The sequence below is a fragment of the Ctenopharyngodon idella genome, chromosome 14 (genome assembly GCF_019924925.1).
Source record: "Ctenopharyngodon idella isolate HZGC_01 chromosome 14, HZGC01, whole genome shotgun sequence".
NCBI lineage: Eukaryota > Metazoa > Chordata > Actinopteri > Cypriniformes > Xenocyprididae > Ctenopharyngodon > Ctenopharyngodon idella.
Window position 1 is genome coordinate 30831715 of NC_067233.1, and position 19640 is coordinate 30851354.

Genomic DNA, 19640 nt, shown 5'->3' on the forward strand with positions numbered 1-19640 from the left:
ACAAGCCCAAGTCCGAGCGTTCACAGGAGCAGAACAGTGCAGCTATGTCTGAGTCTGCAGAGATCCTGAAGGCCCTAAAAGAGCTGATTCAGGAAAAGCACCGCAAGGAAGACCAGAAAGACAAGCCAGACTCCTTATGACTAGGACGGAAACCTACCCCCAACGTCTGCCCTGACAAACCCCCGACAGAACCTCACACCCAAATCACTGCTGACCAGCCACTAACCACAGAATCAGTTAACGCATCACTAAGTGACCGCGCCACCCAGCCACCTCAGCTGACAACTGCACATCCAGAGCCAACCAACTCACATCATCACACCGATGACCAAGACTCCAAGTTACCAGAAAGTGCTGTTCTGGTTGTCTGCCTCCCTAACGAACCACATGACACCAGCCCCACTTGCTTACCGGTCAGCACCCAAGCCCCGGTACCAAGACTCCTGGGGAACCTTATCGAAAAGGGGGTGGCCCGAAAGCTGTACATAGCCATCACTGTGGAAAATGATGTGAGAATTGAAGCGCTCGTAGACACCGGAGCAGATCTCACTTTGATGTCAACTAACCTCTTTGAAATACTCAGAGATAAAGCCAAGAGACAAAATCGAACTCTCAAACCACAAAGATGTGAGCTAAATGTGCAGTCGTACAGCCAAAATGAGGTCCAACTTGAACAAATAGCTCCCATTCATCTAACCATTGGGCCAATGAGCTTGGTACACCCCGTATACATTTCACCAATGGACACGTTTCCCTTGCTCATTGGCAAAGACTTGCTAGATCGCTTTGAGCCCTTATTGGACTTCAGACAGCTGAAAATTTGGGCTCAAGTACGAGAACCGTTGCCCTTCCGGTCACCCAGGTCACCTGAGCCAGACTGTCAGGTCACAGAGGTCACGGGAAATCTTGCAGCTAGCCGCGGGAACCCCGTCTCAGGGCAAAGTTCAAGTTCGCTACCCTGCACACGCAAACTCACCATAGACTTTAACTCCTTCTGTTCCAAGGTCACCACAGACTCACAGCTGAATGATGTGACTACAACAGACATTATTCGCACACTGTGGGCAGACAACTCAGCCTTCAGCCACACGCTGTTAAGTGCTCTTATTGAGGGAACACCGAACCTCCCATGTGTCAACAAGCACACACACTTCCCATTGGACTTTCGTCTGCCAACCATGACGACTGCCAAAAACATCTGCGTTTTGAACTTGAAATGGAATGACCTGCGTCTAACCCATCACTTCCTGGTCTTTCCGGACTCCCTGATGCACCCTAAGGCTCATATGGACAGTGCTAATGAGTTGGTGTGGGCTCCAATGACTTTACAGTCCCCTGTTGTTCCCGTCAACACTGCCAATTTCCTGTCAGACCAGACCATCCCAGAGGTCTGCATCCTGCTCAACATACAGGAAGCTGTAGTACCAGCTTACACCAAAGGGGGTGCTGTTCGGCTCAACATGAGACGTGGTCAAACCCTAAACAACACACCAGCTTTGACATTTGAGGTAGAAGTACCCCAACAACAACAACCAACCTGTCACAAGTACTTCGAAGAGAATGCGTGCCAAGGTATGCCCACGGCCTACGTCGATGGACATTCCTACAGCCATGAGGGCATCCTACAGGCAGGTGCAGGGGTGCGATGGTTAAACAACCAACCCTGCCAACCACAGAACTTCAGGTGGGGTCCCCAGTCACGTCAATATGTTGAAGTAGCAGCTACTCTCATAACCCTTCAAGTTGCCTCAGCCCATAACATCAAAGAACTCCTCATTTGCACAGACTCATGCAATGCCAGACCTAGTTTCACATGCCATCTTCCAGGCTGGAAACAAACTAATTTCAGGACTGAATACAACATGTCGGTGAAACATCAACACCTGTTCCAAACACGTGATGACATCACCCAAACACATGACATGATCGTTTACTGGGAAAAGGTGAACAGACATTCAAAACAACCAGGGCGTGGCAAAGGTGAAAACGACCAAACTACTGCCCGTGCCAAGACTGGCACGCTGCATAACAATCTACGGTCACCCCCACCCCAGTCACCCACCCTTAGTGTGGCAGCAGCAACCTGCAGCCAGCGTTCTGTTCCTGCAACATTTCCCACCTTACGGCCACTGCCACTGACAACCAAAATTACCAACACTTCCTTACGAACTATTTTAAACCACCACTCAAACCCCTCCAACCTCCCGATCACGGCATCTGGTCCCACGGCGACCCCTAGCCACAAACGGCTGCATGGGATCAACCACATGCTGCGTGTGGGACTAAACATCCTAAAACACGTCCTTGACGACCTCACGGCGCCAAAGCTTGTAATGCCACAAGGCCAAAAGGGGGGTGAACTGATATACGCCCACGACACACCATATGCCAGACACCATGGCACCAGAACCACTGATGAGACATTAAAACAAGTGGCGTACTGGCCCAGCATGCAGCAAGATGTGGCAGAGGATGTCAGAGGATGTCAGGTTTGCTGTCAAGTCCAAACTGCAAACACAAATCCCAGAACCCCACTGCAACGCAGAGGAGTCACATTCTCATGGTCAGTCAACCAGAAAGACTGGAATGTAAAACTTCCTCTGGGGTTCATAGCCACCATGGACACCACACTGGAGTCAACTCGGGTGTCCCCCACTGAACTAATGACGGCGCGGCAGGTGATGCTGCCGGTGCACCTGTACCAACCAGGAGACCCCAGCATCATCACAGCCTACTCCACTCACCAGCACCTCGACGAGCTCTGCCCACAGCTGAGAAAACAACTTGCAAAGCAGCGTCAAACCCTGCAAACCATCAGCAAATCCTGGGAAGGTATTGTGGTGGTTCTCTGTACTCACAGTTTCCTGCTGACCCAAACGGTGAACTCAATGAAGCAACTGTTTACAGTCTCCCAAAATGACTTTGCCCAAAGTCCGCTGGGTATAGCTCTGATAACATACCTGCTGCGAGAAGTTAGCTTCTCTATGGAGAGCGTGGCTGTAAATAGGATTCCTCAGTACCCTGTACAAACTATGCTGGACTTTGCTACTGGCAGACCCACCAAGACTGTTCCAGCCCACCTCGCTGACTCTCTGGGTGCTGCCATCCTACTGCGCGCCAAGCCAGAGCAGAATGAGGTGGGCGTCCTTCTCAATCCACCCATCGGTGAACCAGATAACATCTACAGACCCAAAGACAAGGTCAATGTCAGGTGGTGGCAAGGTAACATCCATCCCAAGATACATACCTCAGATGTGGTAGTCTACCACTACAGCGACCCACAGCTGTATCTGGCTCCCCATTTGAGCAGGTGCATTTTGACCAAAGACATTCACTGCTTCGGCTCTAACAAGCCTTCCCTCAGAGAACACACTGAAGGAATCTGCCGGTTGCAGCCCGTGATCAGCGACACACGCTGCCCCGCCGAGGCCAAGCCTCACACCCCAGTCATCGGAACACAAGCCAAGATTGTGGGCGCTCGACTGCTCGTCCACACCCCCACTCGCATCGACACCCTAACCTACAATCAGCACGACACGGCCACTCGTGTCAGCCTGCCCAATCAAAGTATGTGGATCCAGGTACCCCTGGGTTCCATCCTTCACCTCAACAATCTGGCAGTGTACCGTCTCTCAAGCGAAGAGGACCCGTCAGAACTGGAAATCTCATCCTCCTCCGGAAATCACAACCACACCTTAGATCCAGAACTGGAACTGATGATTGAGAAAAGGGGGTCCCAGCTAATTGACATTACTCCCGTTGATACAGCCCTCCAAGTACTCTCCCGACTGCCCGTCCTGACCAGCTCACCTATAGCCCAGGCTTGGACAGCTGCTGACACAGCCCTCTGCCTCTCCATAGCAATCAAGTACGCACTCACCCTGGGCCTGGCCTCCATCCTATCCGAAGGGACCAAAGGGATGCAAGAGTCCATGGACAAGTGCCTATCTGCCCTTCCTCAAGGCTTCAAAAGGAGACAGAGGAGAGGAAGTTTCAAGGCAAAGAAAATGCCCAGCCTCATCGAGATGGACAGAGAACCAGTAGGAACCACCTGCTGCTTGACCATCCGGATCCATGTGCCATCGAACCTTGTTACCGTCCAACGAAGTCCGCACAGGAACTGCGTTGGCCGAAAGGGGGATTGTAGCGTCTGGATAGATCTGGCTAGTCAATCAACTTTGGACATTTCAGAATGCTTTTAGCTTCCTGAACTGTGCATGTAAATCACGAATCGGCTCCGGCAAGTCCGGGACCAATTGCCCCATTGGCACCTTTGTTACCCCAGTAAAGAAAAACAGAACATAGTCTCACCAGCTCCAGAGACTTCAAAGAGTCACCCTGGTGGGACTAAAGGTGATATGGTCACAGACACTGGCCACAACCCCAATACACACACACATACAGACACTCACAAACACGCATGGAGATTGTGAATGTACATTTATCCTCCAAATATGACTGTGCCAATATGTACCCGTCGCTGTATTTAAAGGTGCATGTATTTATCCCTAGTATATAAGCTTAGCTATGACTGTAGTTGTATTAGTTTTCTTCTAAACGATAAAACTCAAGTATAAACTGTATCTCACCTTTTATGTCTTTGCCATCTGACAAGTTTGGTCTCATTGTAAAGCTTTCGTTATGCTCTAATTGAAAATGTATGTCACATGACTGTAAAATGCATTCTTCTATTTTTAATGGTACTTTGAAGAAAATGTACTCAGATCGGACACTTCGCAAACCATGCAAATTAGGTCATAAATGGAGACAAAGAAAGAGTTTGCCCGCCAGAATCGCACCCTCATCATTGGCTGATGTATCCCAGGAGGCGTTCTGGCCTGTTGTCCTTAAAACACAACGACACGCATCTCTCATTGTCTCTCGATTGTCTCTCGCCATTTAACACACGTCTCTCCCGGACGTCTCGGCGACCGCGCTTCCATCACGCGCCCCCTCTCTTCGGGACGACCATCTTTTGGCAACAAGTTTCTTTGTCAAACCCTCTTCATCCGTCGCCCTAAGTCTTCACTCTTCATCGCCTAGGAGACGGACTCTTTTTCTTTCCTTTCCGGTTATCTTACTCTTAAGTTAAACCCTTGTTTGAAAATCCCGCCGAAGAACACCTTCTCGGAAAAGGACCAATCGCTTCAGCCGCACGCACCGAAACTCCTGCAGAAACACGAAACGACCACAGCACCTGAACCTATGCAAGTATAGAACCATTCTTTCCAAAGCGTTTTAAGCTCGATGTGTAAGCTGAGTTTCCTTGCTGGCTCTCAAAGGTTTTAACTGTTAGTAAGTTGCCATTCCTTTGATCACCTCTGTTTTCTTGACTTTACTTTCGTTTTCCATATATGTGTATTGTTTGTGTATGTCTAGTAGTATAGTCTCTGTATCCGTAGTTTCATATATTAAATACATTATATTCATGCTCGATTGTTTTTTTGCTCATGCAACAAACCCAGGTCACTTTAACGTTTCGATCCAGTATCCTTGCTTTACGCATTGATGCTAGAATAGGAAGTCTTTCTCGTGGCCAGAGAAAAACCTTCCTTTTATAATCGGCTATGAGGAGCTAACGGTTTGCTGGACAAACTAATAGTTTCTCTAAATTATTATCAAACCAGAACTAATCATATATGTGATTGATTATAATTCGTTGTAATTAATTCACAATATATGTATAATTCCCTCTCGGGTCGGTATATGTATTATAATTAATCATAAAGCTTTATGATTTATTATATTCATATATTTCACCCATAAATTAATTAAATACCTGTACTGATTCGCTACACCGGTATAATGTGATATTTTAAAAAATGAAATGTTGTAGTGTTAATTAGGGGTGTCGCAATATACCTAAATTGGCGATAACCGTATTTTTTTTAAATGAATAGTACACATATGATAATATGGCATGTAAATTATCCAGCGCCAGTACAGTATCTGGTTAACATCCCAATGTACAATGTACAGTACGTGTCGTAATTGCACCTTAACGCTGGTTGCCACCTGTCATAAAACACAAGCAGATACAGCACACAGCTGCTACTGCCGCATAAAGGATGTCGTCAGATATGACAGACGACACTCTACCCACACTCCAAAAAAAGTTTAGCTTGCCGGTGTAGAAGTTTTTTGGATTACGCGAAAATGACTCGTTAATCACCCCAGTCTGCAGGACTTGCCGATCAACAGTGAGCGCAAAAGGGGGCAAAACTACCAACCTCTTCACCCACCTCCGCCTCCGTTATCTTGCAGATTTGGCCACTGTACAGAGAGTAAATTGCCATTATTTTGCTATTCCTGAAACTGGAAATGTTACATTAACCTGTTAACTGCTGAAGCCTTTCTGTGTTTTATTATATTTACATGCCTCGGGGCTCTTAGTCCCAAAATGTGCTGTTTTGGATAAAAACCTACATCATATGTTTACTTCAAATATCTTTAGAGAGCATTTTTTAAAATAGGACAATGCATTAAGCATGGAGCATTATTGAGCACTAAACTCTCACATGTAATTAATTTTTCATTCGTACTCTATGCTGGAGGGTGCCCTCACGCAGAAAGTCCACAAGTGAGACTAATAAGTTCCAGGAAATCCCTAATATGGACAAAGATATTCAGCGATCACTGAAGCTGAATGCAGATAGAGACATATTGAATGATTAAATATGAAGATAATTAACACACCATTGCAATAGTATTATGGTTTATCTTTTTTCTTCAACCCATCTTGGGTATTTTCATAAGGATAATGTATACTTATAATGCAATCGACATAGCCTTTATCACAGTATGGAATAGTATAAAACTATATATATATATATATATATATATATATATTTTTTTTTTTTTTTTTTTCTATTTGACTGACAGCATTTTTTTTTTTTTCAAGATTTCTATAGATATCGCGATATATCGTTATTGTGAATTCTTTTGCCCATGATAACCATGTAGTGAAAAATCTGATACCATACATGTATTCTAGTATCAATAACCCAAAAAAATAATAACTTTAAAACAAATGGAGATGAAAGTGTACTGAAGATACTATAGTATTCAGAGAAGGTGCATTAAGATCTTGGAGAATTTGTTACAGCCACACCTGGAGTATATTATGATTAGGATTGTAGCCTTATTTGGTTTATTATAATTTGACACAATTCACAATAGCATCAAATTTAACAAAATGGTGGACACTGGGCAGAAATACTAGGTTGTGGGGGAAAGAAAAGCTTTGAACCACCACATTCCATTCAATTCAACTAAAACATTTATGCAGCCAAATATACGTATATCATTCAGCAATGCTATTCAGCATATATATATATATATGTGTGTATATATATATATATATATATATATATATATATATATATATGTGTGTGTGTGTGTGTGTGTGTTAATATGTGTTAAACAAAACAGTATTTGAAGAAAATGAAAGTATAGTACAATAAATTACTAATTACTAATTTAACAAATTCATAGTTGTGTACTATATGAGGTCAAGGTTTTTAAATAGGAAAATGATCTGTATTATTGTAATAATAAATATATAATCAGTACTCACAGACATTTGACAATATTTTTAGAGCTCCTGACTGCTGTCTTCTTGAAGTGGTCTGTTCTCGTCAGAGTCATATGAAAGGACTTGCAATATTTGCCAGGATTACCCCTAGTTAATATGGTCCATTGTACCTCTAATCCAATGGCAGCCCTGGAATCTCTCTTCAGATTAAACCCTTGTGTAGGAAATTTAACTGCAGGAAGAAATCAAAAAGAAATTAATAGAAACCAAATTACAGTAATTATTTATGCAATTTTTTATTAGGTATTTTTTTGTTGAGGTTCAACACAAGCACACAGACATGTTGTTAGTTGAAGATAGTTAGCTATTTGTAGCATTTTACATGCAAGTATGTATAATCGATATAGTTAAACACTGGAACTCAAAGGCCGAAAGATCTTGGAAAAAATCAAATGTAGAATGTATATGACAGGACATGATTAAAAAAAAAAACACACATGTAACAATTTAACCTTTAAATAAAATGAATAAATCCTTTAATATAAATAAATCTATGATAAATCAATAGATCAATATATAAATAACTTGTCTCATGAAAACTTGACTCTTTAATGTGTCCATTCTCAACACTTTGTGCAACACTTTTTGTACTGACTGCCTGTCTATATTCATATACGTATAGACCCACAGTAGATTAATGTTCCACTGTTGATCCAGTATTTACATAGCCTCATCATGATACAGCGCGACAGTGACTACAGTATCCAGGGCTTGTTCTATTAAATTATAAAAATTGTTATTAAACAATGTTAACATTAACATTATTATATTATAAACATTTTAAATTAACACTGATTTGGGACAAATGTAATGTAATTTATTGAAAAAAAACATGTGAGTAGGGTGGATTTTGAAAAATGGTTTCAAATTAGGACTTAAGATGCATCCAAGTGACACCCGACCCCTCACCATCAAATCTCTTTATAGTCTGTTAGAATAGAAATTGGAACTACAAAACAGTAAGAAAACAAAAATAACTTCAGAACATTTGTCTGTCAGGGCCTTAGGTACATCAGCAGCTGACATCATCTATAGCCCCTGACAGCTCAACAGCTGCAACTCACTGTGACAGTTATCATGACAAAAGTACCAGATGACTTTTATAACACAAACTTCTACAGCCTTAATAGTTTCAGCACAATACTGTTGTTTTGCAAATGTTCTCAATGGTTATTGTACATTTATAGATCACATTCCAATGACATTCCGAACTTACATTAACAGCTTGTGTTGTCTGTGACTGTCACAGGTCTATCGCCTTTCTAATTATAACTCCATCCTCTGGCCCTCCAAGAATGGAAGTTTGGTCTGATCCATTTGTGGCCTAAACTTAGCCCCTGTGGCTGCTCAGATCTGTATGTCACACTGACCCTCAGTGCTACAAAGCTTACATGTGTTTCTCTCTGTGGATACTACACACTGTACAGGTAAGCTACAATTACACAAGAAATTGTATTTTATTAGCAGAAGCACTAAATAACCTGCATTAAGTATCATTTAAGGACCTCTAAACTTCTCTTGGTGGATTGTTTTGTTGCTGCATTATTATCTGTTGTTAATGATGGCATTTGAATAGTTTGTTTTACAGCGGCAGGGACTTATATTGGAATAAATGTATACGTTTACGTTTTTAGATTTCTGCTCATGGGTGGCATTTGGTACTGTGACTACACTCAAACAGAGGCTATATATAGTGGACACCAGAGTTAGTTAACAGTGGAATCACAGTGGACAGATGTAACACTGTAATTTACAGTAATTTTCAAAATCTGTGCAGACATTAACATTAGTGTATAGTCCACATTCCTGCAAAAAGTTGTTTTAAATGAGACTTTGTTTTAAATTTACTTCCTCCTCTTTCATTGTGAATAGATTGTTATTCCTTTCTGATCATGAACTGTGTCTGTTTTCTAAATATTATTGTTTTTATTTTTTTTTTTCATTGTCAAATTAACTTTTTTTTTTTTTTTTTCTTTGGGACATGCTAATATGTCAGGTAGCTAAGATAATACATTTAAAAAAAAATAAAAATACTGAACATACATTAAGCATACATTACAAATATTTAAAAATTATCAGAGTAAATTAAACATATATAATATATAAATAATACATAAATATATGAAATATGTTAGTATATCTAATGTAAATGTTTACCCAGTATCTAATTAAGCACATTAAAACTGAGTTCTGTACCGAGCACAAGGACAGTTTTACCAAAAAGCATTCGGTGGCAATGAGAGATTGTCACTCACCCGATTTGCACAAAAACACTGACTCAGTAACGAAGCACCGATACTTTGCTGCTCAGAGACATGCAACGGTTGATCCTGTTTTGTTTGGAACTAAATAAAAATAGACAGAGTAATCAAAAATAGACAAAGTAACTGGTGATGCTGTGTCTAAAAAGTAAGTTACTCAATATTAACTTTGTTTATGAAAGCAATATCTCTAGCTCTAAATATCAGCAAGGCTGTTAAGTGTGGCTGTGAAATTGGAAACAAAAGGAAGATTGTGAGTGTTCTTTGCTTTTTTTATGTTGTAGAGCTTGAGAGTAATTTTAATTCTTTCTTTCTTGCTGTCTGTTTGATCGAATGGAGACTTGAGCAGTTTGCTGAAGAATGCTTTTGGATAAGTCCACCAGCATGAGTCTGATGGACATCTCTAAGATCTTTTCTCTTCTTCAACCCAAAGAGGATGAGGAGGAAGACACCAACTGTTGCCAGGAACTGAATCAAGCTGTCTTTAAGGATGACGACAAACTCCTTATTGATCTCCTGTCTCAGGATAAGTACAGGAAATGCATCAACCATCGCAGTGGCTGGGGCATCCCAGTTACTCCACTGCGCACTGCTGCGGCTCAGGGTCACTTGCGCTGTCTAGAGGTCCTCCTGGCTCATGGGGCAGAGGTGGACAGCCTGGATGTTAAAGCTCAGACTCCACTTTTCACGGCCGTCGCTGCCAAACACTTAGACTGTGTTGTTGCTTTATTAGAAGCTGGTGCAAACCCTAATGGTAGCCTGTATAACAACTGCTCCCCTGTGCTCACTGCAGCCCGAGAGGGTGACGTAGACATCCTGAGGGAGCTCCTGCGACATGGAGCCGACGTAGATGTCAAGCCCAAAATGCCGGACTGGGCCTCAAACGCCACGACCTGCCGAGGACCACTCTACATTTCAGCTGTTTATGGCCATCTGGATTGCTTCAAATTGTTACTGCAGCATGGAGCGAACCCAGACTACAACTGCACTGAGGAAAAGATGCTGACCAGGATCAAACAGCCTAAAACTGTTCTGGAGATGTGTCTGAGATATGGCTGTGGGCTAGAATACATTAAGCTGCTCATAGACTTTGGAGCAAACGTGTATCTACCCACTTTAATCATTGACAAAACAGCCAGACAAAATGAAGCAGTAATGCTTCTGCTGAAAGAGAGAGGTAAGTCTGTACATTCATCTGTGATATCACTTATCTCAACTTCTTAAAGGGATAGTTCACCCAAAAATGAAAATTTGCTGTTAATTAACTCACCCTCAGGCCATCCAAAATGTAGGTGAGATTTTTTTTTTCTTCTGTAGAACAGTAAAGAAGATATGTAGCTGCGTAGGCCCCTCCGAACCACTAGGGGGACCCCTTGCTCATCATTATATAAAATAAACATGACGGTAATCTACCATAATGTGAATATTTCTTTACAAAATGCAAATATATGTGTGGTATCTACTAAATATTTGCAGAGTCATGTGGAAATATTTTTAATAATGATTTAATATTTATTCAATAACTGTTTCAGACTGGGACATCGTGCAGTGTGGCAGATAATAACATGCATCTTGACAATGGTTATAACCAGGGGTTAAATTGGGCCGGGGCCGTCCGGTGCTGAGCCCCGGCACCTAGGCTTACCAGGGCTTGACATACACTTGTCCGGGACTGCGGGACAAGTAGATTTTTTGATGTGAAAGAGAATTTTACTTGCCTGACCAGATAAGTAGCTTGATTAAAATGTCAATAACAACCAAAACGCGAGAATGATTTGCGAGAATGATAGTGGATAGTAATATATGTAGCCTAATGTATATTGGCGGTGATAGCCTATTTTGCTGTTGAGGTGCACGTAACCTCTTGAGGAGAATTCAAAACAAATGAGCTCTGCTCACACAAAGAAACTCAGTTATCATGTTGCAATAAAAATTCAATATGTGGGGTTTTCATACCTAGCTATTTACGACATATGACAAAGTTAAGCATCACACGACCGAAAGTGCTGAATTCCTGAATATCACCTTGATTGAAATTGACACTAATTTCTTACAGCAGTTCAATAAACAAGTAGTTAATATTAATCACTTACATTTAAGGTGCAATATTGCCTGTTTTTTGTTCTATTGTAGCAGCGAAAATAGTTCCAAACAAAGCAGAACCAGCGATGCGCTGCGCAGCTACGCTCATCCATTTTGAATGATTCAGCGTTTTGAACGAATTGGTTGAGTGAAGATTCAATGGCCCAATCATAAACAACTGCTTCATTCTTGATTCAGCCTTTTGAATTAATCGTTTGAATAAATGAGTCAGTGGCTCACTTATTAAGACGGTTACTTGGCGGTTTAATTTCATGTTTAAAAGTAGCCTATACATTTCCCACCAACATTTCTTTGTATATTAAAAAATATTTAAAGAATCTCATAACATTATTGAATGCAGTTGTACTTTTACAGTGTAAATTATTTAATTTGGTAACAGCCCTATAGTGTCTTACTATTTTAATTTATCAAATGTAAGAATTTGAAATAAAAGATTAAACATAAATTTAATTAGATTGGGGGAGGGGGGAAATGCCCTTTATAAAGGTTAATTATTATTATTATAAATTAAGGAATTATTATTATTATTATTATTATTATTATTATGTAATGAATATAAATAAAATACCCCCAGGGTAAATAACATAAATATGCAGATTTAATTATATCACTGCTGATAAAACACTGATGAGAATGTTGCTTGTTTCAGAATAAATTATATTTACAACACACAAAAAAATCCTATTTTTTTTCCCCCAGGCAAGCTACTTTTTTACTCTGAAAATAAATGACCAATTTAGTTGTCCAAAGGACAAGTACAAAACAAGGCTTAATGTCGAACTCTTTATTTTGTATTTATATTCTCTCCTTTAATGGCAGCATCACTCTTATATTTGATACTGACACAAAGGAGAAGGCACAGGCATACAGAAAGATTGTATTGTCATCAGATGTAGCTTTGCACACTACCAGCATCTATAGAATCATTTTGATCACCATTTTAGTGTTCATAGCAGAGGGCTCTCTCAACTTGTTATATTTTAGTTTGTCAATTGATACGATTTTGTAGTCTTCGCATACACATGCACCCCTGCTAATTATTCTTCAACAGCGATGCCATAGAAATATACAGAGCTACCGCAAAAACGTAAGTTCAAAGACAATATTATAAAGATAGCAGCGCGCTTGTTTCTCTGGCACATAAGGTCTATACAGCAGGGCCGTAACCACCATAGACATTGAGGGGGACAAGCCCCCCCCCCTCTGCTCTGCTCTGCTCTGCTCTGCTGCCCTTCATTACAGCACTCTGCATGTTGTTAGGATCACAAAAAGGTTTAAAAGTTAAATTTTTAGTCTGGTCTGCCTCAGCGGTCTAAGAACGCTCGTCAGTGTCAAAATGACTGAGATGGCCAATCAAATTAAAAAGTAGGCGGGGTTTACGTTCTCTTTTAGCTCGTGCACAGTCTTCACAGCACAGACGAGCGCGTCAATCAATCGCTTAAAATGCCGTTCTGAAGGTTTTATTTTTCCGGTAAAATCACAAAACAAATGCATACAAACGTGTCCCTGCTCTTGATATACAACCATTGATGGACATCTTTGATTTTAATGAGGAAAAAAAAAACTATGCGAAGGCGGATTAGAACAAGCAACCTTTGATACTGTTAACAACAATTCTACCACTAGACCACTAGGGAAATCAAATATGTTGCAGATTTATTCACTAAATTAAAGAATCTAACAATATATTGTATTATGAAACTATCATACTAAACATGACTTCTCATTGTAGGCTACTATTAAAATTGATTTCTGGACATCGTAATGTTATTTTTTTTCTACAATTATTATTGTACATATCTGATATAGCATTGTATTAGCAGCAATTTCGTTCACTGTTTTGTTTCTTTATGCTTTATTAAAAAAAAAAAAAAAGGTCCCCCCCAGTGTTCAAGACATGGTTATGGCCTTGCTATACAGTGTACCTTTCTGGCACATTACTATAATATTACAGGTTACATTTAACAACAGAGCCCAAACTATTATATTCAGTTGCTATTTATTTTTTGGTATAATTAACAAAAAATAATAATAATAAAAATAATAAAAAAATAATAAACGTAAACACATAAGGAAGATTTTGCATTAACTTCTAAATCTAATTTTTAAATTATTTTTAAATTATTTTTCTTCTTCAATTATTTTTTAAAATATATTCATTTACACAGTTACTGTCATAGCTTGTTTTAATAACACATTTATTAAAACATCAAATAATATATTTTACTAACAGGTAAAGTAAATATAATGAATATATAAGCTAATATAGTGTATATATTTAGTGAATTGCTCCCCTCTACATTTCTCCAGTGAACTAACATGCTATGGAAAGTAAATGTCTTGCCTGAGGTAAATGTAATGCTACATGAGATATTCTTCTCAAGCTGTTTTATTGATGTCTTTCCGTGGTTGAAACACTGGTTGAGAGATTACACATTAACTTTTGCACTGAGGAAAAGATGCTGCATAGAAGATGCTGAAGAAGTTGTCTCTTCTTCCTCGGCAGCATTTTTTTTTCTTTTGTGGCGCTTACCGAACAGTGTTGCATAACCGCGCAAGCCCCCTTCTGGATTGGAGCGTGGATCGCCTGTGACTGAGTGACGTCCTTACCGTGACGATTTGGGACGAATACATGCACTGTTATACCCCTAGTATGCACGTATAAAAAATGTACCCTTTTCACAAATTTCGTTCGCAGAAGTAAAACACTAATAGGGTAAACGCGTCAGCTCACGTTTGAGTTTGCTCCCGCGCATACGTCATAATGTGATGGGAAGCTCATCCTCCAGACTGTCGTGAAAGCGCTAAAGACTGTTTGCCAAGGCTGTGGATTACAGGTAATAATGTTGTAAATAATGTTCAGTTTCTTGAACAGACTGATCATTTAACTTCATAAGACCTCAAAGTATCATCAGGAGCCACGGATATTAATTTTGTTTTGCTTGTATATGTTTTTTTTTTTTTTCCTTTTTTTTCCCTTTTTTTTTTTTCCTTTTTTTTTTTTTTTTTTTTTTACTGTCAAACTGAAGGTAGCCGTTGAAGTGTATTTTATGATTGACCAAAGACCATGGTTTCAGCTAAAAATCTTCTTTACTGTTCTACTGATGAAAAAAGACACCTACATCTTTGATGGCCTGGGTGTGAAATTGGGGTGAAATTGTAAGATATTACTAAAAGAAAAAAAAAAAAAACATATTTTGCAACTCCAAATTAAACAAAGTAATTGAATTAATTTAATAATATGTCAAAAAATAAATGATAATTTATTGTTGCATAGTGTAGCTGAATCTGCTTTGGTGGTTTGTAGTCTATCAGGACAACAGTATTGTTGACTGACAGTTGTGGTGCATAAGTAGACTTTCAATTGAAAGATAAGGCTTATAACTGTTAATTAGATAGGACATTTTTAACCTCAAAAAAAAAAAAAAAAATGCTGTGGTATTTTTTGGTGCCAAAGCGTTACAGTACATAATGATAGCATTATATGATGGCCAATTGTTTAGCAACAAACAAACAACCATTAATAAACTGAACGGTGCTTGCCTCATTAAATATCCACATGCTTTATACAGCATTTGTGCTTTTCAGTAATCCACCCATCTCTCCCATCCCTGTGTTCCATTCTGTGACAGTTAAGCAAAAATAATTAAATAAATAAAATAATAATAATAATAATAAATAAATAAAGATGGCATCTGAAAGTTGCGGTTGTTGGTCATTTTGTATGTAAATGTACATTTTGTCCGATGTTTTCCACTTTTTATGTTATTTCTAATGTAATTTCTAGTAATTAAATATTCACTTAGTTATCAGCAAAGCTCTCTCTATTTTTCTGTAGATCATTAAGCTATTACGCTGCCTCAGACGTCTGTCCTAAATCAGTTTCGTGAAGTAACTCAGCACGCAAACACTGCTTACAAAGTCAATGCCTGATAGGGCAGCGAGGCAACAAGTCAGCATGCCTACATTTTCAGATGCAGCTAGTGTGTCATGTAAGAGAGACATACAGTACAAAATGTGCAGAGCAGTGGGTCCCCAGGACTGGAGTTGAGAACCAGTGATGTAGACCTTAGCTTGTAGTAGCTTAGTATGAAAACCACTGAATCTATGAGAGGTGTTCAATACAGCCTCAAGGATTGTTTGTGTGTGCTCTGCTTTAATTCTGTCATTCATTCCTATGTGACTGTAACATCAAATCCTCTCTATACACAGTTTGTCCAAAAACACTGATGTCTCAGACGCGACTTGCTTTATGGAAGTTTCTTCCCACGGAAAACAAAATGTGCTCCATAGATTGTCTGGACATTCCCAAAATACTGAAGGACTATTTGAATCATGTATCCTGATTTTCCTGCATTTTCCCTTCTTATGTGGAATACACAACATAAAAATTTGACTAATATTATTTTCCTTTTTTGTAAAATGTTGTTGTGATATGTAATATTTGTAATATTTTCTTTATGAAGAATTCTAAATATTACAGATAATGGTTTATACAGGAATGGCTTTATTATTTTTAACAAATAATTTATGAATATGTGGTTAATGCAACAAATGAAAAGACTTTCAGATTTGTTTGTTCCTATAGTAGGTTAGGTTCTTGTTTTGTTGATGTAATGTAGAGTCAATTAATATGAAAGATAAACTGGTTGAAATGATTACTGTCTTGTGGTGACCCTCGACAAGATGGTTACTATTCCATGGTTGAACCAGCTAGTCAAGTAAACTCCTTAATTTTGGCTGGTGGCAGGTTTGTTGATGCAGAGTCGCTTCTGAACTCTGCAAGACTGTGGCCCTCCAGGAGCTGAGTTTGACACCCCGGATCTACACTGAACTTTAGAAGATCTCAAAAAAAAACCAAAAAAAAAAAACCAATAAGTGGGTCTGAAATCTATTTATTAAATCAGATATATTGCTATATGGGCCAATCAACTGATTCAAAGTCAGAGTTGGAAACATATTGAAAAAAAATGTGTCTTTTTCCACAAATTTTGTATGTATATATGCAAATTGCATAATATCCAAAATACACATTTCTAGTAATTGTGCAGTTAATTCTCATATTGTATTTTCAGAAAGTTTTGGAATATTTTTGCTTTCTCCATTTTTTTCACTATCGAGACACAATAAATAATTTAAGAAGAAGGGTTACATTGACATATTAAGATTTTGTTTATATCTACCTTGTAAATACATTTTTTGCTATTTTTTTTAAAAAGTTTTCACAGGTAAATCAACAATTACAATTTTAACAGTATTTCAATTGTAATTTATGAGATTTGTTGGTCAGTTTGTATGATCTTTGTAAAAGGCATAAAGTTTATCATACTGATTTCAAAGTTAAGGATTCTTTAGTTTGAATATACATTGAACAAACACTATAATAACAAATTAGTTGATAATTCAGTACACTTTATTTTTGACAAAACGTCCCATGTTTCGGTCGTGACTGCACATTTTCGGTAGTGACAGTAATGTGTTCATAGCCACCACATCACATTACAGAATTTTAACTCACATACTAAACACTACTAAAACATATTAAAATACTAATGATTTTCATAACTGTATTAAATTTTTTATTTCCCCCAAATAAATGATTATGTGTTCCCTTTTGTCACTACCAAAACAATGTTTTGGTCATGACTGTTTCGGTAGTGACAATTTTAGATACTTTAGAGCCTAGCTCAAAGATGCTAATCAGCACATGGTTAGCACAGTTCTGAACAGTTGTACACACATAAAAACTAAATTTTATGGAATAACACCCAAAAAAGTTTACTGAATTGCATAAAATAGGTGTTTTGTAGTGAAGTTCCTTAAAGTTGCACACAGATATTCAGACTGTTGAACATATTTAACTCAAAATGATGGTACCCATCTACTATGAAAGAGAGGCTAGATGGAGGGACACAGGAATATTTCCTGATCAAAATAGATCAATAGATAATAGATATATTCAATAGATAATAGTATCTTAGGGTCTTAGTAAAACTATAAAATTTGAATACTTAAATGCTTTTTAAATGTGTTTTTTGGTTGTGGGACATGCAGCAGTTTGCACCGATTCTGTTGAATGGTCCTTTATTGTAGTTCATCTGAGTAGTTTAATACTTCAATATGTGAAGGTTGATTCTGCCTCAAAAATATAGGCATAAAGGCATAAAATATAGGCATAATAAATTATGTCATGCCTCAAAACATCACTTCAGATACTTTTTGTCATTAATTTTGTTCTATAAAAATCATTTACTACATTTGTTTTGCATTCAGGTTGTTACAACTGGACATATAAACTCTTGTCATGCTATAAGTCCATTTTATTAGTATAGCGTTTTTCACAATACACGTTGTTTCAAAGCAGATTTATAGAAATTCATGATGTTAATATTTATAATACCTTCACAGTGAACAGTTTGGAGCTGGGAAATAAGAAATTTACATATGGTGAGGATATGAACAATGAAGCTGTTGAGACTTGCTAACAGCCTATATATTACTTTGAGCACACTTTGCGAGTAGTTGGATTTACATATTTTAGCATTATGGAGGACAATTAAACATGACTGTAAGGAACTTGCGGGCTCAACTGAAGTGCGCATCAAGGGCGCATAGTGGCTGCAAAGGGGGCACTCATGAGCACTCTTCTGAAAGCTACGATGATGAATGGGACACCCTATGGTCTTGTGGACTTAACGGACACGCACACGCGGCAGCCATTGTAAGTCCACAAGACCGAAAGTGCTATGAAGTGTGCCATTTGGGATTCAGCCAGTGACATGTCAGTGAGAAGAGCTGAATCCCAAATGGCACACTTCTATGCACTTTCGGTCTTGTGGACTTACAATGGCTGCTGTGTGCGCGTGTCCGTTAAATCCACGAGACCGTACAGCAGTAGTCTCAAACTCAATTCCTGGAGGGCCACTGCTCTGTACAGTTTTGCTCCAAACCTAATCAAACACACCTGATCCAGCTAATCAAGGTCTTCAGGATTACTAGAAACTTCCAAGCAGCTGGTTGGAGCTAAACTGTGCAGAGCTGTAGCCCTCCAGGAAATGAGTTTGAGACCACTGCCATAGGGTGTCCCATTCATCATTTTAGGTTTCAGAAGGGTGCTCACGAGCACCCCCTTTGCGGCTGCTATGCGCCCTCAATGCGCACTTCAGCTGAGCCCGCAAATAGGCCAAAGCCACTGGAAGGCAAGCCTGCAACCTTTAGCCAAAAAAGCGTAACGGCTAATGCTAACGCTCCAGCTCTGGCGGTATGCATAGCCGGTATGCAGGGAAGGAGTTTTGAATGGCGGGCACTGATGTCACTGCCATTACACAATAGGCTGAGAGGTGCCGCACGTGATTAAGTTAGCCGTTACACTTTCTCCAATGGTAAGAGATACAGACCATCTCGCTATAATATAAAATCTTTTTTTTTTTTTTTTTTTTCTTATTGCAAGAAAGGTAACAGCATTGCATTAAATACATTAACATAAAGAAGAAGAAGAAGAAGAAAAAAAAAAAACATTAAACATTATTTAAAATTTTAAAGTGTACCTCTCTTATTTTATTGGACATACAATATTTTTCAGGGAGTAACCATGCTCTCTTCCAGTGAATACTGTCAAAAAAATTGTTCCAGAAAAATTTACATCTAGGGGATGTATAAACTGAGTAATGTAACAATAGCTT

The 19640-nt window shown here is 39.0% G+C and overlaps 2 protein-coding genes across 2 annotated transcripts in view; one reads left to right on the forward strand and one right to left on the reverse strand.

Annotated features, from left to right (window-relative positions):
* The window catches only part of msnb (moesin b), a 62045-nt gene extending 51886 nt beyond the window's left edge, over positions 1 to 10159 (reverse strand). Inside the window, exons 1-2 of the mRNA XM_051860362.1 lie at positions 9850 to 10159; positions 7577 to 7766 (exon numbers count right to left, since the gene is read on the reverse strand). Of these exons, the coding sequence (XP_051716322.1) occupies positions 7577 to 7582 (6 nt within the window). The 5' untranslated portion in view covers positions 7583 to 7766; positions 9850 to 10159. The remainder of the gene's footprint in view (positions 1 to 7576; positions 7767 to 9849) is intronic.
* asb12b (ankyrin repeat and SOCS box-containing 12b) lies at positions 8918 to 17013 on the forward strand. Its single transcript, XM_051860387.1, has 4 exons — positions 8918 to 9021; positions 10195 to 11032; positions 16171 to 16295; positions 16709 to 17013. The coding sequence occupies exons 2-4, from the start codon at positions 10216 to 10218 to the stop codon at positions 16715 to 16717; spliced, it is 951 nt and encodes a 316-aa protein (XP_051716347.1). The 5' UTR covers positions 8918 to 9021; positions 10195 to 10215; the 3' UTR covers positions 16718 to 17013.
* The last annotated feature ends 2627 nt before the right edge of the window (positions 17014 to 19640 follow it).